The 20,788-nt window shown below is 48.4% G+C and overlaps 10 protein-coding genes across 10 annotated transcripts; 5 read left to right on the forward strand and 5 right to left on the reverse strand.

Annotated features, from left to right (window-relative positions):
- Nucleotides 1–819: 819 nt before the first annotated feature.
- Nucleotides 820–2,712, reverse strand: N7479_009116 (aminoglycoside phosphotransferase family protein; the record flags this gene model as incomplete). The annotated part of the gene is made up of 4 exons (XM_057256809.1): nt 820–1,769; nt 1,819–2,423; nt 2,512–2,624; nt 2,698–2,712. 4 exons carry the CDS (start codon nt 2,710–2,712, stop codon nt 820–822), a joined length of 1,683 nt encoding a protein of 560 aa, XP_057104267.1.
- A 564-nt stretch (nt 2,713–3,276) lies between these two features.
- Nucleotides 3,277–4,212, forward strand: N7479_009117 (uncharacterized protein; the record flags this gene model as incomplete). The annotated part of the gene is made up of 1 exon (XM_057256810.1): nt 3,277–4,212. The coding sequence occupies one exon, from the start codon at nt 3,277–3,279 to the stop codon at nt 4,210–4,212; it is 936 nt and encodes a 311-aa protein (XP_057104268.1).
- Nucleotides 4,213–4,902: 690 nt separating this feature from the next.
- Nucleotides 4,903–5,085, forward strand: N7479_009118 (uncharacterized protein; the record flags this gene model as incomplete). The annotated part of the gene is made up of 1 exon (XM_057256811.1): nt 4,903–5,085. The coding sequence occupies one exon, from the start codon at nt 4,903–4,905 to the stop codon at nt 5,083–5,085; it is 183 nt and encodes a 60-aa protein (XP_057104269.1).
- Nucleotides 5,086–6,101: 1,016 nt separating this feature from the next.
- Nucleotides 6,102–7,164, forward strand: N7479_009119 (PQ-loop repeat-containing protein; the record flags this gene model as incomplete). Its single annotated transcript, XM_057256812.1, has 3 exons — nt 6,102–6,169; nt 6,224–6,481; nt 6,564–7,164. 3 exons carry the CDS (start codon nt 6,102–6,104, stop codon nt 7,162–7,164), a joined length of 927 nt encoding a protein of 308 aa, XP_057104270.1.
- Nucleotides 7,165–7,433: 269 nt separating this feature from the next.
- On the reverse strand, nt 7,434–8,363 carry N7479_009120 (nuclear transport factor 2 family protein; the record flags this gene model as incomplete). The annotated part of the gene is made up of 6 exons (XM_057256813.1): nt 7,434–7,550; nt 7,610–7,708; nt 7,792–7,863; nt 7,938–8,002; nt 8,160–8,177; nt 8,357–8,363. 6 exons carry the CDS (start codon nt 8,361–8,363, stop codon nt 7,434–7,436), a joined length of 378 nt encoding a protein of 125 aa, XP_057104271.1.
- Nucleotides 8,364–8,712: 349 nt separating this feature from the next.
- N7479_009121 (SWAP/Surp domain-containing protein) lies at nt 8,713–11,055 on the reverse strand (the record flags this gene model as incomplete). The annotated part of the gene is made up of 1 exon (XM_057256814.1): nt 8,713–11,055. One exon carries the CDS (start codon nt 11,053–11,055, stop codon nt 8,713–8,715), a length of 2,343 nt encoding a protein of 780 aa, XP_057104272.1.
- Nucleotides 11,056–13,314: 2,259 nt separating this feature from the next.
- On the reverse strand, nt 13,315–14,015 carry N7479_009122 (cytochrome b5-like heme/steroid binding domain-containing protein; the record flags this gene model as incomplete). Its single annotated transcript, XM_057256815.1, has 4 exons — nt 13,315–13,545; nt 13,620–13,857; nt 13,933–13,957; nt 14,012–14,015. 4 exons carry the CDS (start codon nt 14,013–14,015, stop codon nt 13,315–13,317), a joined length of 498 nt encoding a protein of 165 aa, XP_057104273.1.
- Nucleotides 14,016–14,657: 642 nt separating this feature from the next.
- On the forward strand, nt 14,658–16,222 carry N7479_009123 (uncharacterized protein; the record flags this gene model as incomplete). The annotated part of the gene is made up of 2 exons (XM_057256816.1): nt 14,658–14,785; nt 14,836–16,222. 2 exons carry the CDS (start codon nt 14,658–14,660, stop codon nt 16,220–16,222), a joined length of 1,515 nt encoding a protein of 504 aa, XP_057104274.1.
- A 546-nt stretch (nt 16,223–16,768) lies between these two features.
- On the reverse strand, nt 16,769–17,099 carry N7479_009124 (translation machinery-associated protein 7; the record flags this gene model as incomplete). Its single annotated transcript, XM_057256817.1, has 3 exons — nt 16,769–16,866; nt 16,922–17,011; nt 17,078–17,099. 3 exons carry the CDS (start codon nt 17,097–17,099, stop codon nt 16,769–16,771), a joined length of 210 nt encoding a protein of 69 aa, XP_057104275.1.
- A 704-nt stretch (nt 17,100–17,803) lies between these two features.
- On the forward strand, nt 17,804–20,350 carry N7479_009125 (putative serine/threonine protein kinase (Prp4); the record flags this gene model as incomplete). The annotated part of the gene is made up of 3 exons (XM_057256818.1): nt 17,804–18,564; nt 18,619–18,839; nt 18,903–20,350. The coding sequence occupies 3 exons, from the start codon at nt 17,804–17,806 to the stop codon at nt 20,348–20,350; spliced, it is 2,430 nt and encodes an 809-aa protein (XP_057104276.1).
- Between the last annotated feature and the right edge of the window lie 438 nt (nt 20,351–20,788).

The following is a 20,788-nucleotide window of genomic DNA, read 5'->3' on the forward strand; positions in this document are numbered from 1 at the left end:
ACTGTAGACTTTCGCGCTATTCACCTGTCTACAACAGTCAATAACTAAAAAGCGTTGGAACATTCTTTAATTAACAAGTTTGCTCAGAAAGACTTCCCTTCCCACCCCATTTGTGACAAAGAGCAGGCGGCCCACATGGTGACGACAGTTTTGCGAGGGCGTTTAACCGTGCCATTTTTGTCTTCATAACGTGAATCAACATAAAACCACGATATCTTTTGCCAAGGAAAGTCTGGCCAACCTGGAGAAATGGGCGACAAACCCCGACAATCGCCTGCTAACTTTTTGACCTCTTGGGAACCCCATGTAATCCCCTTTCCCCACGGTGTTTTTCTGGCGTAGACTGGCGTCACGTAGGTGGTTATTAGGTAGTGACAGTTTAGATAGACATTGATATGAGCAACTTACCAGTATGGACACCTAAACAGTTCTATCCCAAAGCCAAAACATGACGACTGTAGATTTTGACCCAGAAGATAGTAACGAACCCGAAGGCATAGGGCAAAAGGGCCACATTTTGTCTTACACTCTGCCTATATGCGGTTGCTCTTCATTTTCTTCAGTCTGGTGCAAGCTCCCTACGGCTATGCGAACGAGGAGTATTGTTTTCGAGAGCAGCGGCTGTGCCTCTCTGTATCCGTTCATGTAGAGGCCCTTTCACTTTGGCGTTGGTTGGCGTAGACGTACATGATCTAAATGCGACCAGCTTATGGTGTTTTACTTGGTTATGCAGACAATATCGGTATCAAATTAATTGTGCTTTAAAGCCACGTAGAAACCGGATTAAAATCGAGAGGTGAATCATTACTATAAAATTAATCACGAATTTTCCTCATGATCATCGAAAGGAAAATGGTAGAGGACCGCTATCTTCTCCATCTCAGTGCTTGAATGTTCCATCAGCCCATCCTTGATACTTTGGATGATGGCCCTGCACCGATTAAGCTGATCTTCATCTGACACCCAGCCAAGGGCATCTGTCCCGATTAGTTCCCTCATCTCGCCCAGTTCCTTCAACTTCTCTTGTTCTTGCCGATAATCCTCGGAACATTGCTGTATCTCTTCCTTGGAAAAGTGAACAGGGCACCCAACAGATCTCGTCCGTGCTCCTTCATCAAGCGACATAGGCCAATTTTTGAGAACTTGTAACATGGTATACTTCAACGAGACAGAGTCTCCTTCCCAGGGAGCCAGTGCATGGTGAAAAAGCTTCGCTCGAAGCATACAATTTTCGGCCCTGAGTGCGTCAAAATGATCCGGAAGGGATTTCATGGTCAACGCAGCATAATAAAAGTGGACGAGCCGTCTCCGTATCGTCTCTTGAATAGTTTCTTGTTCCTCGTGGCTGAGTTTATCAAAATTTTCTGGCAACTTGACCTCTGGCTTAGATAATATCTCAGACATTGGATCGCCCCAGTTTTGAAAATGATCGGGGATTCCAGCGCATAGGCAGAGAGGCAGAATAACTGTATATTGCCAGTCAATTATCCCTACCACATCGTTGGAGGTATTTACGATGATATTATTAGGTGAAAAGTCTGGATGGCGAAGTGTCGGTCGAGATATACGGTGGTCGGAGGGGACGTCGAGGTAAGGCGCTAACTTCAAATAATTGGTGAGGAGCTGTTGGTATAGAATAGGTGAGAGCTTTTGGAACTGGTGTATTTCTCGTAGGTATCTTTCGATATGTAGGAGTGGTTTACCAAATCGTTCACAGAATTCTAGCTCGCGCTTAGCCGGTGCTTCAAAGCATATAGAAAAGGTATTCCCTGGTTCGAAGTCAATTTTTGTAAAGAAAAGGCACAGATAGCGACTCACATGGGCCGCGGTCAACCTCTAAAGAGGCCCGTTCCTGATACCACCATTCATGTTGTGCAGTTGGGCCAACGACAATATCGTCTAAGACTGGGATGACGTGTTGTGAGCTGTCAAGATCATGGCGGTGATAAAGACTTCCGCTTGCTGGGAAGTGAATACTCATGAAACGTCTCTCTATATCAACAATCTGTCTTATTATTTTAACCCGAGTTTTGTTATCCATAGAGAACCACCGGTCGCTCAAGGGTGTTCCTTCAAGTCTTTCAAGTAGAATGTATTCGGTTCCAACAGGATTTGTCTGGTCTGGAGAATACGCAAGGACTTTAGGGACGGGGACCCCATGAGCAAGCAGAAGCGCGAGTGTAGCAGCTTCACTGGCTACTGCATAATGTTTTGGAACAGTCGTCTTGTAAGGCAGTCTTGCAAGAATTGTATATCCATCGTCGAAGGTGATTTGCAAGACACGGTTGAAGCCCCCCTCGGCAAGTTTCGTGATCGAGGCTACACCATTGAGGTTGCGTCCGACAGAATGGCAGGCCGTCCTTGCAAGAGCATCTATGTCGAATTGAATACGGCGTTCGGCGCGGCGGAGCTCTTCGTTAAATCTATTAAACGCGGCTCGTTAGTTCAACGCAAAAGCCATCGCAAAAGTCAGCTTATTAGCGCGTTCAGCAGCGAACCGCCACGACTCACAAAAATCGCCCAGAAGTGTATTCAAACAGGTCAGGATTACCACGCAAAGAAGACATCCTCCTGGGGATTGACTTCGAGGGTCGACCAAAAAATCTCGAAATGTGTCGCATCTTCTAGCAGATGACTTCGAGGCTACTCCAAAGCTGGTCTTATAATCTGGCACCAGCGTACCCAGGGTTAACTCACCGAACTCTCAAGCAGCTAGCATCCGCATTACTCAGCACGGACGCAACTTCACTGTAGTGCACGGGCCCACCAAAAGACAAGAGCCAGGGCCAACTCTCTACTACCACAAGAAACATATAACAAGCTGTCAAATGAATAACAAACGTCAATATAGCACCTACGGGGCAACTGCATCTCTGGCAATAACAAATGCGACAGCTGTACGGGGCACATAGCAAGCTACCCATTTAGATGCGTCAACTTCCTAGCACGACCTGCAACGAGATAAGACATATTTACGGCACCCAGGAATGATCTCTATGATGTCCTATCTACGTTTATTTGAACGGTAGCCACAACGCCAGACGTGGAGACGCACAAGTGGTTAGTCTATCTTCGTTGAACCCATTGCGCACCAGGCACCATCACGAGACACTTGAGAATCAATCTGAGCAACTTGTGCAGAACAGTAAGGGTTAGTATGCAATGGGGAATAAACGTGAACAGGAATCAGTTAAATATAATTGACGAGGTTGAATTGATTGGAGAGGACGCGGGTTCAGGGGGATGGGGGCCCGTCCTCCAAAAACTGCTGGCAAAATGACAAGATTTGCCAGAGAACACGGCTACCCTGAATCAGACCACAATGCCTTGCGAAAGGGGATTCAGCGAGGAACGAACCAACTTCTTTTTCTTAAGTGGCTGAACGATAACTCCACCTTGTCTGACCAAAATGATGCTGCCAAAGGAATCCTGGCCGTTGTCACAATTTTCGAGTATGGTCTATTTCAAGCTCTTTCAGCTTCGGAATTACCAAGACTCGCAAAATCCTTGCTGCAGGAATGCGAAAGCTCTGAGGTCATCATTGACAGTCAAAGTGACCAGAGAAATGTTGTTCTTGTATCAGCACGGTGTATCTCACAGTGGTTTGAGAACTTAAGTGGAGACTTTGAAATGATCTCACAAACAATGAAACGAAGGAGGAGAGACACCAATTCACTCGCACATGTGACATCTTCTCAAGCCGGCGATGGGCCAGTGGCTCCAACTCATGTACCGCCTGTGGACAACCAGCCTGAACCAGATGATGACCCGGATGCAACGACGAACTGCCAACCTAGCGATGTTGTTTACCCCAGCATAAACTCTCATGAACTCACGACATTCTCCACATTTCCTCGTGCTGAAGCAAACCCCCAGAGAAGTCAGATAGATCCTTCATTCATGCAACTTCAACATATCCCAGAAGAGCTTGAGATCGTGCTAAACCCAAGATCACACGATCTGGCTCAATTCTCTAGAAATACAACCACTGTCAATTGCAGCCTAGCTAGTGACTCTGAGCCATGTAGCATGTCCCACGAGATAAGTCTATTCTCCACCAGGCCATCAAATATCCCAAATCAACAACACCTATTCGTTCCATCATCATGCTCTGCATTTTCCGGTGATGTTCGCAATACGCTGTCGGACATACGAACCACACGGAATATAGGCTCTCACGAGCTCTCTTCTTTTTCCACCATCCCAGCATGAAGTGCCATGCAGGTCTTCACTCGCTAGAGCAGGACAAATAGCAAACGCAGTTTTGGTTCAATCTTCACTTCATGGTTTGCCTTCATGTATAAACGTTTTATTGGCTCACGGTACCGAGCTGAGTTGTCCAATATCACCCGCCTCATTGCAGCGGGGCCGGTGAGACTTACCACGGTGACGATTGGCCGCCACAAGACTCACGGACGAGCAGATACAGGTGAATCTGCGACACCGGGGGCTGTGCGATGTAACTTCGGCAACAAACATGCGGACGAATGGGTCCGGTGCCAAGGAGGTCTGGAGAAACGCGGACAACGTAGAGGAATGTCCGGCGACGAAGGCTCAGAGAACAAAGGGCATTACGAGGCGCTCTGTACCATGATCAACCACACTAATCACTTGAAAAGTAGAATATCGTGCATACACTCACGTGAAATGGCCGAAAAGGGTGTCATCTCAGCGCTTCAACCCCTGACCGACTGGATGCCATCGCAGTCGACGCGGCCCTGGACGGGGCTGAGCGGCGGCGGGTCCAGCGGCAAGTCCGACGAAATCCAATCTGCGAGGTCATTTCGGGGCGCAAATGCGCATGGATCGGTGGGGGCGAAAAGAGAAAGGGGAGTCGAGAGAGTGGGAAGCAGAAGAGAAAGTGCGTGGACAAGTCGAAGGAGGGCGAGCGGTGTTTTATAGATGGGGACGGTCGAGGAACGGGTGATAAAAGCGGCCACTGCGGCGCTAGTCCCGATCGGGCCACCTCAGCGGGACGCCATGCCGGAAGGGGCAGCAGGATGCCGCAGCCAGGCAGGCGGTTGGGGACCGCAGAACGGCGGGCGAATGGGCGCGGTTTTCGGCCCCCCGCTTGCCGTCGTGTAGAATACTGGTTATATATACTTTTTAAGAAATATATATTTTATACTTAATTTAGGTATAAATCTTATTAGTATTCACCAGTTATCAGATCTTATAGCTTTATTTATGAAAAATAAAGCTTATTTATATACATAAAAGAAAAGGATTGTTGCTATAGGAAATAAGAAAGAAAACCTCTATTATATAAATACCACTATACGGAGTATTAAAGAAAGCTATTAAAAATACTATAGTTACTACTAGAATTGATCACTCTAGTAGTACTATTAGTACTTTCTTTGGTTAGAACTTCAGAAAATCCTTCTTGCTCCTTCCCCCTTCTAGGTCTTCTCTATCTAAACAGACATTGCTAATATGGCGGAAACCTCCCCGCCGTTGCGGATTGTACCCGCCGATCCAATCTGGTTGGCGTCTACGCCGAGAACATCCGCAATTACTCAAAAAGATTATTCTAGATCAATAGTACTCCGTATTATGAGCTTGATCCTCCCCACATTTGGTGATCGAGACCAATTGAAAGTGCGTTACAACTTCGACGCCAAGAGCCTTTGGACAACCAAATTGGATGAAAATCTCATATTTAGTGAATCGTGCATTGTCTGCAAGGTGGATAAATCTGATTATTCTTCTCTGTCCTCTCCAAATTCTGGTTAACCAGACCAGATATTTCAACCACACTTGCCGACACCTGTGTCTACGATGTGTATATCGTAGGTAGCTCTGGAGGTATAGCATTTGACACTAAGCCTAATTGGGAATAGCAAACTATTTAAGGCATCCAGGCACTCAGGCATAAAGGCATAAAGGCAAAGAGGGGTGGCCAACGACGTACGGAGTACTCAAGGTTATAATAGCTTGGGAATTCCTTTTTAGAATAACAATTTGCCTCTCATCTTTGTGAAGAGAATTCAAATCTCTGGTGTGACGAACTGGTGTAATCAACTGTTGTCACGAGCTCCCGAACCCCGACCTCCTCACCTGAGCTTCCTAGGTACATTGTACCTCAAGACACAACAACAATGGACTCATTAACACCCTACTGCCGCGAGCTGGCCTCGCCAGGCGTCTTCCAAACTGTGCTATCTGTGTATGCATTCCCGAACCAAATATGACAGTCCCGAGTCACTGACGTACTATATAGCCTAATTATCCTCGGCATCCTCCTCTCATACCTCCCCCAACACATCCGCATCATCTCCCGACGAAGCTCCTTCGGCATCTCCCCATACTTCATCCTCCTAGGGGTAACATCAGGGACATCGGCCTTTGCCAATATCCTAGTATTCCCTTCCACCGCGCAAGATGTCGCCTGCTGCCAGGAGATCAGCGGGATCGCATGTTTCGCAGGGCTATTGGGAGTATTCCAGGTGGCCATGCAATGGCTCTGTTTCTTTTCCATGTGAGTCGAACAAAGTGCTGAGTGATTTCTGATCCCGAATTCCCAACCGAACACCAAACCGAGCTTATCTAACCGTATCTAGTCTTTTACTATTCGTGATCTACTTCCCGCGCGCCACATCCCCCACAGACCCAGTGAGCGCTGTGTCTTCCACCTCCAGCGGACCGACATACCGCACCGCACTCGTCATAACGGGGCTATGTCTACTGCACGCACTCGTTACGATCATTATTTCCCTAGCGTTCGAGCTGCGCCAGCCGGCCGCTGTTGCAGCCTGGGCAAACTTCCTCGGTGTCCTAGCTGCAATCCTCGCGTCGATCCAGTACTTCCCGCAGATCTATACCACCTTCCGGCTGCGATGCGTTGGAAGCTTGAGTATTCCGATGATGTGCATCCAGACGCCGGGGAGTCTTGTCTGGGCTGGTAGCCTGGCTGCCCGCAAGGGTTGGAGTGGCTGGAGTATCTGGGGTGTGCTAGTTGTCACGGCCTGCTTGCAGGGTACTTTGTTGGCGATGGCAATCTATTTCGAGTTCTTCGGTTCCAAAAACAAGCGAGAAGTCGGGCAGCTGGGTGATCAGAATGGGGCGCCTAATGGGTCGGCTCATGCTGGTGAGGGCGCCCGGCAAGAATCTGCGCATGAGGAGCGACCATCCGAGGAGACGCCGCTGCTTCAAAGCCAGTGATGTGCGTGTAACAGATGTGCTGCTTGTTGCTTCCAAGGTTTTATATATTGCTTATATCGTAGCTTAGTAGAATCCCATACAGTTCTAGAATGATTGGTGATCCAAAAAATAAATTCTTATGAAATTCTTTGGTGGGCATATCGCAAGTCGAGGGGTCTCACTTGCGACAGAACGACAGACATTCCACCCTGTTTCCCCAAGGCGTATCCTTCACAAGAAAGCACATCTCCCCGTCATCGCGTCGTGGTATTTGTTTAAGGGCCCATAATCTACTGAGCGCTGTAGATCAGGCGGAAGACGTCGTTGAGGACGAAGTAGCTTCCGGCACCATCGGGCTGCAGCTTGAAGCACTGGGTGTAGTTCATGGGCTTCTGCTCCTCGTCGACCTATTGTAAGAGATGATATTAGCTAAGAACATGAGAGAAATCATGGGTATTCAACATACCAGGAGAGCACCGGTAACCAGCACAACGATACCATCTGCGCTGGAGGGCTGAGCGTCGAAGGTGGCAATCTGATGCTGAACCTTCTGGAAGGGCAGAGCCTATGAAATTAAGTTGCAGAATCAGTATTGGAACATTCTTCTCATATTGACCCTCATGGGTCAGGATTTGGGGGTTGACGAACGCTGAGCTTCTCAGTGATGGAAGCGACACCTTGGACTGAGCTGGTCTCGAAGGTCAGCATAGACTGGTCGCGCTATTCGTTGATAATCGCGGTTAGTCTATATTCATATATTTCACTTGTAAGGATATCTCGAGAGCGGGGCTTACGTAGAGACCGGCCAGGCCAGCACGGTTTCCATCAAAAGTCTGGTAGTAGAACTGCACAAACTGCTCTGTATAGGTTGACCACATGTTAGGGCATGATTCTTTGTATGTAATATGACACCCATCTCTTGAGGCATCATTTCCACCTGGGATGGCAGGATCGTTGGGAACAGGCGCATTGTTGGATCCGTGTAGATGAACCAGGAAAGTATGGGTATAACGTACGGGCAATAGCGTTGAAGTCTGTATAAATCACCAAGTTTGTTAGCCAATTTCTCATCTTTGTGTTCACATTGTTTCCTTCGTCATTCCCCATCGCATTGCGCAACATAGTCACACACTACTGTCTGGGATCCAAATGATCAGACCTCTCCTCTCCGGGAGAGGCATAGATGAGCCAAGTACAGGATAGAAAGACATACCAGCCATTTTGAAGAAGTTGTTGGATTTGGAATAAATGAGAAAAAGGTGATGCGACTGTGTTTGAAGGGTACAGGGAGTTGAGCGCGAAAGAAGAAATGTATTTGTTGATGAGGGGTTGTGGGGCAGGAAATGGAAATGTTCTGCCGATGATGCCTGGCTGCCTTATGTTGTATTGATCGCCCAAGAGCCTCTACCTTGCAGGTCTTAAGTAACTATAACTAACTGTCTCTATCTACATATGTATACAAGAAAGTGTTTTAAATAATAATAATCATTCATTGTTATTCATTACATGTATCTTTCAGTTATCATCCGATGTTGTCCATAATCTGTACAATTACAATCATGCCCAAGCTTACTCCGAATCCGATGCGAACATATCTTCGGCTTTGGGCCGTGGCTTTCGTCGACGTGTTTCTGGCTCCTGCTGCCCAGAAGGTTGTTCGGATTGGTCAAATTGAGTTGGGTGCTGAGGTGAGTAGTGAGGTAGCTGCTGGGGAGTCTCGGTTTGGGTATCTTCTTCTCCCGATAACGGCGCCTTGATCATGAACTCCCCATCAATATTCTTGAGGTCTCGAATTTCCATCGCAGTGCCATCTTTTTCATTCGCGGATTCATCCACTGCATGGACAGAGGTAGAATGCTGATTCTCATTCACAGGGCGAGTAGGATCAAACTTTCCACCCCGCTCATCATCAACTGTCTTCCATCGACTCTTGCTTTTAGCAAATGCAACAGCAGCTTGTTCTGCATGGACCCTCTCTGTCTCCTTCTGTGTCTGTAATTCAGCTTCTGTAAGCGGTGGCTTTTCAAACACTTTCATGAAATGCTCTATTCCCGATTGCGTAAAACAACACCACCCTTCCCACAGACGTAAAAGGGCGCCAACGCTTTGCTTCCACTTTTCTGCCTTCATTCGTCCCCATTTGAGGTCCTTTTCGAGTCTTCCAAGGTCTTCAAAAACCTTACTTGAGCGGAGGGAGTTTTCGAATAGCTGGCGATATCGCCATGCATGGCGCATGCCACTATTTGCGGAATTTGCGAGAATATCGGAAATTATGTAGAGGCCAACCAGCTGGGCCGAGGACATATCCAACACTTCTTCAGATGATGTTGCGCCGTCCTTGTCTGTGGTTGTTATTCTGGCAGTTTTCTTTTCCAGGTCAGACATTGGGTTGGCTCCCGTATAGGCTAGTGGCCGGGAAACGTTTCGAATAGCCATTTCGACAACCTCAGGCGCCCCAATCGTGGCATGATCGATGGCAAATGCTGTAACTCGCGCAACATCTCCTCGTCGGAGCTTTGCAGAAGTTGTCGGAAGTCGTGCAAAAAGGTGAGTAAGCTTGGCAAATTTGTAGGGGCCCAAGAAGTTAGGGACATCGCTGTCTGTGTCGCTTCCGCCCGGAGGTGCTCCACCAAGATTCCGTCTTTCGTATTCCCCATCCGAGTGCTCTTCGTCAGATGAGTTGTAGTCTGGGTGTGTCACAAATTGGTCCAGGCGAGTAACACCCTCGAACTTGAGTCGATGCTTTGGGGGTAACCAGATCGGACCGCCTTCGAAGATTATCGCCGGCTTGTCAATGTTCTTTCTTTTGGGATCCGTGATAAGTTGCCACAATTTCCAGCGGTAGTACACACCACCACGCGATCTTGGATCAAACAACCAGGCCCACTTTTCGTCCATCTGGACTTCTGGTCGACTCATCACTAATGCCTCGAATTCAGGGCCTTCTTTGATGAGATACTCAATTGTCCTGTGTATCTGTCTTAATTGTCTTATGTCGGTCGGTATCTTCACCTGCACCTGAGTGGTTGGGGCGTTTTTACCGACGCTCGATCCATATGAGCTTGGAGGTGCGAATCCCCCACGGTGTAGTCCTGGCGGTGGAGCTCGATTCAAGCTTGTACCGGAACTGGTTGGAATAGGCGTGGCGCCAAATGGAAGAGCAGTAGTAGTCGACGGGAGACTGAGGGGCAAAGGCACGTTTGGATTGATCGCAGCAGAGGAAAGATGTCGACAGAGGGTCAGGTAGTACCCCCACCCAAGATATTTGTTCTGCAAACTGCTCACAGCCGTGTCAATATGAGAGGATGCCGAGTCACTTGCGAGAGTGACGAGAGCAGAAGAAGACTCCCGGTGGGTTGGCAATTGTCCAGGTGGGGTGATAATCTTGACATTGTCCACACTCAGGGTCGATGGGATCAATGCCTTAACCACTGACGGAGATGTCCCCGGAGGAAGCGATGCGAGATACAACGTGGGTTTGGGAGCTGCCCTCTCCTCATCATCCATTGTTCTGTCGGCTTCAGGTGAAGTAGGCCTGTTTTCAAATTTGTGTTGGTCGCGACGAGAGAGGGGAAAAGATTCGTGAGGACGTTTTTGCGAAAGTGAAGGTGGAGGGGGGGCCAAGGGTCCATGGCCACTGCCACGCGAAGAGGAAGCTGCGAAATGACGCTTGGGAGGACCACCACCCCTGCCTCTGAATGTATTCGATCCATCCAATGACTGAGGTAGAACTGGATCCTCGTCTTCGAAAGATTTGACAAATTCCTCATAGACTGCAGCTGTCTCTGCTTTTTCCCGAGCGCGTTTGGCTTCCGCTTCAGCCTTTTGACGCTCAAAAAGCGATTTCTTAGGAAGCGCAGAGAGTTTCGCCGAGACGTCGGGGAAGCTCTTTCCCTTCGACTCATCCGGCATGATGAGAATCTGCTGTAACTGCAGCTACAGTAGCTAGATTTAAATCAAGCAGAATAAAGCGGGTTGATGAAAACCTGATGAGACAGCAGTTCTAGATGAATTGGAAGAGTGAACCTCTTGATCTCTCGACAACTTAATTACACTACAGTAGGCGGTAGGCTTTAGCCAATTAGCGGGCGTCTTTTTTGGCACGTGCGTATTAGACCGGCAGTATATTCGATGTCGTTATCGATAGCCAAGATGGCGGTGAGGAAGAAAGTGTGGTGAACAAACCTTAGCCCTGACCTCAGGAGATTCCAAGGTTGGCATAAGGTTGACCGTACCAATGCTATAGTAATACATACATATTTTAGGTAGTATGTACATATGTAGTTAATTTGGAGAGATTTCTATCTTTATAAAGTCTCAGGTATACACATGTACTCGTTAAAGATCTAAAAACAATACTCTCAAGTAAACTCACCCGGATCGCTAGAAAGAGAATCAGAAAGACATTCGGAAAGGCCTTGATTGTTATGGATACGTGGCATGTTCTCGGTATCCAGTGGATATGATGATGATCTCGTTAACCCGATGTAGCTCGCTGTTACTTACATACCTAGGTACATGCTGCTATGCGGGGAGATCCAGTGGATACTCCCGACCCTTTCACTCCTTTCACCCCTTCCATCCAATCAAATCATTTCCAAGGTCCACCTCATACGTCATGCCGAAGAGAAAAGCACCTACTATATATCCTCCCGCCGATCTACTCGTATCAATCGCGAGCCATGTCTACTTTTAGTGAACGGTCGGTCATCTTTGATTACCGGTTCATGGGATGCTCGCAAAGTGGCAGTGGTTTCAACCTTGATAACTAGGTCCCGGAAGGCGAAGAGCAAGACAAAGAGCAAGACAAAGAGCAAGACAAAGAGCAAGACAAAGAGCAAGACAAAGAGCAAGACAAAGAGCAAGACAAAGAGAAGACAAAGAAGCAATACCTTGAAATGCTTTCTTGACTGAGTCCCCACTGTCAAGATGCACTCGCCAACAATATCATGCATCATTCGTGTGACAATGCATGCATTGACCAGATATATATCTATGTAAAGCCATGATTGGTTCTGCCTCGTATGTTCGTCTATACTCGACACTGTGATCCAAATGGTTATTATTATCTTGTTAAGAATATTAAACTTTACAGTAACAAGTCGGCAGTCTCAACATTTATCCTCACCGAGCTCAGGGCAAGTCAACTAAGCAACTAGCCTTGAGGAAAAGCTTGCCGAGCCCCATTCTAGGGGTGACATTTTCCCGCCTGATGTGAAGAAACGAGACAATTGGCAGTGCGTTGTGGCGGGAATGTACGATGAAGTGCAATCTCGCTGTGACAAAAATTTCAAAGGTCTCATGGGCCCATTAGAAGCAACCCATATTGTTCCCGTTTCTTTCGGGGCATTCGGCCCTGACAGTGAAGTATGATCTCCTTCTATCTATGATATACCTGAGCCTTTGCTAATACTAAAAAAATCACTGTTTTAATTGCAGCCCGAAGTTGAAGTATCCTCAGCAAGCGGAGAATTGGCTTACTTAATGAAAAGTCATGCATGATAATTTCGAGAAGTACAGCTTTTCACTAGAGCTCTTGGTAAGATAGACTCTACTCTTATGCTAGACTCGAGTGCCTTTTTAGCCTAAATAGGATGCCCCGAATATGTACAAAGTCAAAACGTACTGGCGGTTTGGCCTCTTTTACCAACCTCATGTCAGCAATAAGATAGTTGTCTTCCAAAGCAGAACAGGGATTCCCTTGCCCCCAAGAAAACTTTTGGAACTTCATTGGTGTTTCCCAAGTCCTTAAAATCTAATGGAATGGATACTCTGGTTAATCAAGAATAACGCAAATGGGACACGTTGAAGGGATCGTCAGGATGCCTTGCATCTGATGATTCGACAGATATCGCGGGCCTACTCAAATTTTTCCTAGCTATGTAGTAATCTCGTTTTCCGGGACTCGAATGTTCGGTATAGAGCGTGATCCGGGGTTTCGAGTGCTTTATTGTTATCACGTTGGCCAGCTGGGTTACATTTCATGGGCTTAGATAGTATTCCAGATAAACCTGAGGTTTGGTTGCGCCGTTTTTGAATTGATACCGAAAAAAAATAAATCACATAACCCTCGTATTTTCCGAGCTCACGCTTCCTTGTGAACGCTAGATATCGGCCATTGTCGTACACACCTTCCAAGATATGAATCCACCCGATCCTTTTGTTGCGCACCTATGATGCAGGAGCTTCGGGGTCACCCTCAGCTACCAACTTTCCAACAACCAGGTACTTCTCCAAGAAGCGTTCTTCCCACGACTGTAGGTTCTCTAGCTGCTCCGCATCCAAATCCTTCAGATCATCCAGCGGCGCTGACAGGTCCTTGGTCAGCATCTCCTCATCGAAGCTCTGGAAAGCCAAGCCACGCGAGGCATCCCGGCCAGCAAAGTTCTCGTAAGCTCCACCCTGTATCGATCGTATTGTCAGCTTCAGCTCCAACAGCGCTTCCCGGTGCTCTTTCCCGAATTCCAAACACATACCGGCCCATAAAAGTTCCTTCCAGGGGTGACGTCGAAAACGCGGCCGCGGACGGACAGGTAAACGGGGCGGCCTTCCTCGCCGTTGAACTCAATCAGAGTCTTGGGAGTGTAGGTCTTGAAGACGGTTGGCGGTGGGGCACGGGGGAGAACGATTGGTGCCTTGGGACGGAAGTGCCAGTACACTAAGACTCCAAAGAGGGAGACTAAAACCAGGTTGATCGGCGAGGCGATAGACATTCTGTTGGGTAGCGAACGGTTAGTTAGGTTTGAGTCTCATCTTCCGTATCGAATGAGATCGAGGGTGGGCACGAACACTTCGGCTTGTGGCGCAGAATTATCTACAGTGTCTATATTAGTGGGTGTTCAGATCATGAGCAACGTAGTACACATACCCATGAAGGCAAATATCGAATTTGGAGATGGAAACCTTGGGAAGTTCGGAAGCTCGGGATGACATCGACATCCCCGCTCCACGTGATTGGACTTTATCTGGACATTCTCTTTCATTCTTTGGATTCTCAAGTTTATATTTAGGAAAAATATCTACCTACTCTGCTCCGTACTTCTCTCACATGTGGATTGGTTGGAGGCTAGGCTCTCGGACTTCAGATTTTAAAACGTAAAACGCCCGACAGTCCCTGAAATGTTTCAAGGCTCTCTCCACTGGACTATCGCCCCCATTTTAATCCGCCCACTTCTATTAGCGGAATGCCATGTTATTCCATGTTTCTATCGAGACTGATTTCCTTGTTTAGTTCTTCTCTGCATTTTCCCCCTTAGATGTTGAAGTCACTTTCGTTTATATAATTTGTGTTCTCCTGCCTCATACAACATATTCCACAGGCTTCTGTGTTAGGCCGTGCATCGGGGCCAAGAAGATAGACCACCTTCCATATTTTGCGATCCTTCTAACTCTTTTCATCTCCTTTCGTCCTTTCTATTGTGACTTAAACTTATCCATCGTTTTATGTGAACTCTGCGCTTTCTTTTCCGACCAAAAGTAGCCCTGTGTCACGCCTAGAGCGTGAGAAAATCGATATGTGGTCTAAAAGACCGTTTCACAGGCCCAAACGGCCCTCGATCAGCGGCCCCATAATGAACGGCAATCCACCCACCACGTCAGACCCTGTGCATGATTTCTCAAAACAGTTGCCCGCTCTCCCTGAGTAAGTCTTGTGTTTGCTACCTATTTAATAACACGTCTAATGGAAACCAGCGATTTGCATTCGTCTTTACAACCGGATCGTGATGATATCAATAAAAGACACTCAGACATCTCGCCTGCTGTTTCGCCAATTCTTGAAGCTCAAAGACGGGGAAGCCAAGGTAGTTTCTGTGTCTCGCCTATCAGAGACGGAGAGCAATTCCCTCGTTATGCGCGACAGGAGACTCGATCCTCCTCATCGCCAACTCCTATTCCCAAGGTAGACTATGTTGACAATACTTCTCGTTCCCGGGCTCAGCCCGTCCAACCAGTTCAACCAGTTCAACCTCCTCAGAACGATCAGGGCTCTAGGCGATTTATCTCTGGCAAACCAACGCGCTGGGATGACTTTTCGGGTGAACCAACCTCGACTGATGCTGGTAGAGCTAGCCAAGTGTACCCCCGCAGTACCTCCTTCCAGAAACCCTCCGGACCTCATACGTCCAACCTGCTAAACTGGGGACAGGGTTTCAACCCCAAGAAGACCCTCAATGCAGCTCGAAATCGGATCAGCAGCTTCTCGAAGACCGAGGATCTTTCGCAAAAGGAACCCAGAAGTAGATCATCGTCGCGCGTATTTCCAGTGGAAGAGCGTTCCAATAAGCGCAGCGGCAATGGCGCGGTAAACGCGAGATCACAGACCGATAACTTTGGCTTCGCTCCAACAACGGTAACCACTATCACGGCCGGTGGTCCGGTGTCATTTCCTCGGAGACTGGTATCAGAGCACGCTCCAAGCCGACTGCCAGAGGAGGAAACGTCAACATTCAAGTTTGACAATGATTTCAGCAATATGATGCTTACGAGCGATGAGCCTAGGAGTCGGTTCAGCGCAACTACATACACAGCCACTGACCCCGGCAGTCAGGATGGGAGCCCACGAGGTAGTATGCAGCTCCAAACCCGGTCTACAGACGACGTATCCACATCCTCTATCATGTCCCGACGCCGCCCGGTCCCAATCAGCGACCCGATCTCGAAGAAGCCCGTCTCGGCCAAGCCTGTCCGAAAGCCCACTCCATCCCAGGTCGCACAGCAGGTCGCCCAGATGCCAGTGCAGTCCCCTTCGCCTCCACCTCAGCCTGAGGTGCCTCTAGATGCGCAGGGCCGCATTAGAGCAATGGAGACCAAGCGGGATGAGCTTGATCAGCGCAGAATCAATTTAGAGACGTTGATTTCTGAATTAAGCAAGATCATTGAGCCTACTTCGGTTGCGTATGATCTGGCTGCTAAAGCTGAGGTCCAGAAGAGCATTAAGGCCATAGAAATCGAGATCGCGGATGTTAAGAAAGAATGGCACGATCTTGGTCTGAAGATCACTCGAGCGTGGATTCGGCTGGACCAGAAGGAAAATGCTGGCGATGGCAATAATCTCTGGGTCAAGCGAGTCACGAGTTAGTGGCTGTTGAATTGTGATTTGATCTCTGCGCGGCTTACCTTGACCTCATTTCTGATGCTACTGTGGATTTGTTAGCGTCTTGCTTGATTCTTACTCTTTTTTCGGGACAGTTGACTTGTTCTTTTTCCAATATCTGGGCTTGGTGGCTATGTTTTGAGCGTTTGATTCCCCTGCGTGGCAGAATGATACCCACTTTATTCGGAATTGCCCAAGCTGTGGCAGTTTATGTTGATGTATTTCGGTCCAATTAATCTCAATACTGTTTAACGAAATTGATCATTTCAGGAAACTTGTATGTATGGAAATGCGATCAAGCGCAAAATAGGTATTTGTGGCTAAAGATATACAGAAGACCCATAGGAATGAATTACTATGAGTGGAGTGACGCTGGCGCGATCACACATTCGAAGCCAACCCATCCTCCGCTCTTTTATGAACATGGCTCGTGTAGGTCGTGAATATGGACTCAGAAAACCCGGTTTCAAGGCTCGTTTTGGGGATTGTTGGCAAGTGATCTGTCGGTCTGTCGGGGGATATTCAATCCATTTATTTCTTGCCGGACTTCTTGATGCCTTGCTGGCCGGTGTTGAGAGGACCCTTCTTGCCCTTGGCCGCATCCTGCAATTCCTTGCGGGCTTTCGCGTCTAAGGAAAGTTGTCAGTTGGCGACTCTCTAAATAGGGTGGTTGAAAAGCCATACCAGCCCGGAGCTTGGCCTGGTGAGCGAGCTCATCCTCATCGAGTTCCTTCTTCTCCTTCTTGGCAGCCTTCAAGGGCTTAGCCTTGCCACCTATAGGTCATAAGATTTATTAGTGAACAGGATTTCAAGGTGGCTAGAGTGTGAGGGAATATGAACCTTCTCTGCCAATACCACCCATTTTGACTGAATAAAATAACTGGGAAAACGGTTGAAAAGAATCTTAATATGGCGGGGTGGTTTAACAACGTAAAAAAAAAATATATGAGGGGTTTGCTTATCCACACCCCTCTTGGCCACCTGGGCTGGGGCGCAGTATTGGGGCTACTTGAGTAAATATTACTAGCTGTATTATATCCCGTAATATTTCACACAATTACGGATATATTCCGTGGAGAAAGAGGCTGTCTATCAGAAACTGGTATTGGCAATACTTGTAATATAGACCAGACACGGCTAAAGCTCTCCGCCACAGGCAGGCAGATCACCTTCTGACTCACCGCCTACCTAAAACGGATAAGCGCCAATTCTGCCCCGTCTCGACCATCGAGCATTTCGCCAACCAGCCATGACTGCGATATTATCTCTTGTTGTCAGCCGATATCCTGTGCATCTGGTATTATCTACCTGTCCAGCTTGTCTTTCTTCGACAAGCTATGTGCCTGGACTTTTAATCACCTTTACAAGGCTTTGGTGTGAAGACAGGCCTCCTACAGCCGGTTGGACTTTCACAAACCCTTTTGAGAAGACTGATTGTCGCTAGAGCTTCAGCTAACTGAGCTTTCTTTATTATTGAAGCTTCTTCCAAAGACCGAGTGAAGTGAAGGCGAACCCAGGAGAAGAAATATTGTCTACGCGCCTTGTTTTCCCTCGAATATCGCAAGCATGTCGCATCCCAGGTCGAGGTCCCCATCGGTCCCCTCTGAGGGTGAGATCATCGAATCAGGCCCAGAGACGAAGGCAACTGCGTCAAACCCTCCTCTTAATGGCACCAGCGTTGACCGTCCCATCAGAGCTAGCCCATCCTCTGCATCCAGATCTCCCATCTCTCCCGCGTCGTTGAAAGGCACTCGCTCGCCACCCCGACTGAGGTCGCCGACCAGGTCCCTCTCGAGATCCCGCTCTCGCTCGCCCTACAGAGAGAATAGGTCTCAGAAGCGCAGTCACGCCGATCTTCCCGAGTCTTATGACGGTAGCTACGACCGGCGACCCCGTCATGAGCATCCGCCGCGCTACAGGTCTAGGTACGACGACAGACGCCGTGACAGACCCGCTTCTAACCGGCGCCCGAATTCCTATTACGACTATGTCCGTGAAAAGACTCACCCAGAGGCCCTACGATACAGTGATGATTACGACCGACACGACCGACACAAGGACAAGCGGCAACGCACGCGCAGCCGCAGCCGCAGCCGCTCCCCCTATCGTGAATCGAGAAAATCCAAGCAGTATTCAGGCGATGAACTTGATTCGAACGTGGCTAATGCCAGGCCTTCAGTGGATATCGGACGGCGCTTGCCCACTGAACAGTTGGTGAGGGAACGAGGAAAGGCCTCGATCGCCGCTCCGGACTTGAAGCTTGGTGCTGAAAAACAAAAGACCCAGGTGCAGGCTTCTTCTGACCTTCAAGCCCATGTGACTGACGAGTATGTTTGCTATATCACGGACGAGAAAGACCGTGCAACTAACATTTATCTCAGAGAAACCGCCCCTAACCCGGAGATTGCGCAAGAGCCAGAGGTTGCTGAGCCCATTAGCGAAATTGAGGCACTCGAAGCTCGCCGTAAACGCCGTGAAGCTATTCGGGCGAAGCACCGGAGCCAAGCCACATCACTACATCTCAAAGCACTGAACGTCGGTGAGGTTGAAACCGATTCATCTACGCCTAGCACTGAGCCAACTAGCGCAAAGGAAGCATCTGGTAGGTTTCCCTCTGATCATCTTACCTTGATATCAACGCAACTGACGCCTGTAAAATCAATAGATTCTCCACGGGCATCCCCCTTTGAACAACCCGCGGATGCATTCCCTGGTTTTAGTGTTGAAAAAGACATTGACATGATCAACGCCAATGCACCTGTTGCCGGTATGGATAAGGAAGATGCCTCTGCTGCTGATTATGATCCAACTCTTGATACGAAGGAAGACAGGAGAAAGCATGGCGATCTACAGGATGCAAAGAACGACATGTCCTCTGCAGCATACGATGAGACCAAATCTGCCAAGCAGGATGTTCCCCTCCCTGGTGCTCCCCCGGCACCACTGCCGAAGACCGAGGTGCTCGATATGTTTGCTGACGATGACGACGATATGTTTGCAGAGGAAGTGCCTGACGACAAACCGGCACGTGCTTCGGCCACAGCTGTACCTCAGGGCAGAGAACTGGACGTTAGCATGATGGATAACTGGGACGATCCGGAAGGTTATTACATCGTTCGCCTTGGAGAGCTGATCAATGGGCGATACCATGTTCATCAAAACCTTGGCAAGGGAACGTACTCGTCGGTCGTACGTGCAACTGATACGCAGACAGGAACTCCGGTTGCTGTTAAGATAATTCGCCATAACGACATGATGCGCAAGTCTGGTTCGAAGGAGATAAGCCTTCTAGAGCAACTGCAGGAAGCCGACCCCCAGCAGAAAATGCACATCATCAAGTTCGACCGACATTTCGAACACAAGGGTCACTTGTGCATGGTGTTTGAGAACCTCAGTATGGACCTGCGTGAGGTCCTGAAAAAGTTCGGTAGGGACGTTGGCTTGAACCTACGCGCGGTTCGGGCCTACGGTCAACAGATGTTCCTTGGGCTGAGTCACCTTCGCCGGTGTAACATTGTGCATGCAGATCTCAAGCCGGACAATCTTCTTGTGAACGAGCAACGCAACATTCTGAAAATTTGTGACTTGGGTTCGGCGACGCTGATCTCTGAGAATGAGATGACGCCTTACCTTGTCAGTCGTTTCTACCGTGCCCCAGAAATCATGCTGGGTATGGATTATGACTATGCCATCGATATCTGGTCCATTGGCTGTACCCTCTTTGAGCTGTACACCGGCAAGATTCTCTTTACCGGCGAAGACAACAACCAGATGCTGCGTTCTATCATGGAGTGCCGAGGCAAGTACCCACCGAAGCTTCTTCGCCGTGGAACCCTGTCGCCTCTTCACTTTGATGAAAAGTTCAATTTTCACAGCGTGGAACCAGATAAGATCACCGGCCGTCTCCGCACCAAGATTATGGACTTCAAGAAACCGAAACGCGACTTGAAGACACGCCTCATGGCACAAGGAACACGTGGGATGCCGGATGCCGAGGTCAAAGAACTGACAATGTTCTTGGACTTACTCGACCGGTGCTTGAGTCTTAACCCTGATAAACGGATTACGCCAGCCGATGCTTTGAAACACCCATTCCTGGCGCCGAGGGTGTAACTCAGTTGCCCGAAACTGAGACTCTTACTGCAAGGGTTGTATCTTGATCTCTCCGAGGTTTACCAGGTTGTCCAATCCTAGTTCTGAAACGGCATAGCTTGGAAGGAATCGGCGTTATGGTGGGAGTTGATCTTTTTTTTTTTTTTTTTGTCGATATGCAAACTACGACAGTAACTTAGGCATCTACCTAGGTAGTTTCTCAAATGCAAATCCACATGTAACATTTCCACAAAGCACTCACTAACCCCTGTCCATCCTCGGCTCAACGACTCCTGCCGAAATGGGGGTGGCTTGGAATTTGTCCACCCATTCCTGGGAGCATAAAGCATAGTTCTGTGTAGCCTACAAAGAAACCCCCCTAGTACTACGTGTACAGAGTATGGTATGCAGTCGACCATTCTTGCACATTTCAACAAAGAAAACAAACCTTTCAAGTCC

This window comes from Penicillium vulpinum, assembly GCF_028829585.1.
Source record: "Penicillium vulpinum strain IBT 29486 chromosome Unknown utg000004l_segment0_segment0, whole genome shotgun sequence".
Taxonomy (NCBI): domain Eukaryota; kingdom Fungi; phylum Ascomycota; class Eurotiomycetes; order Eurotiales; family Aspergillaceae; genus Penicillium; species Penicillium vulpinum.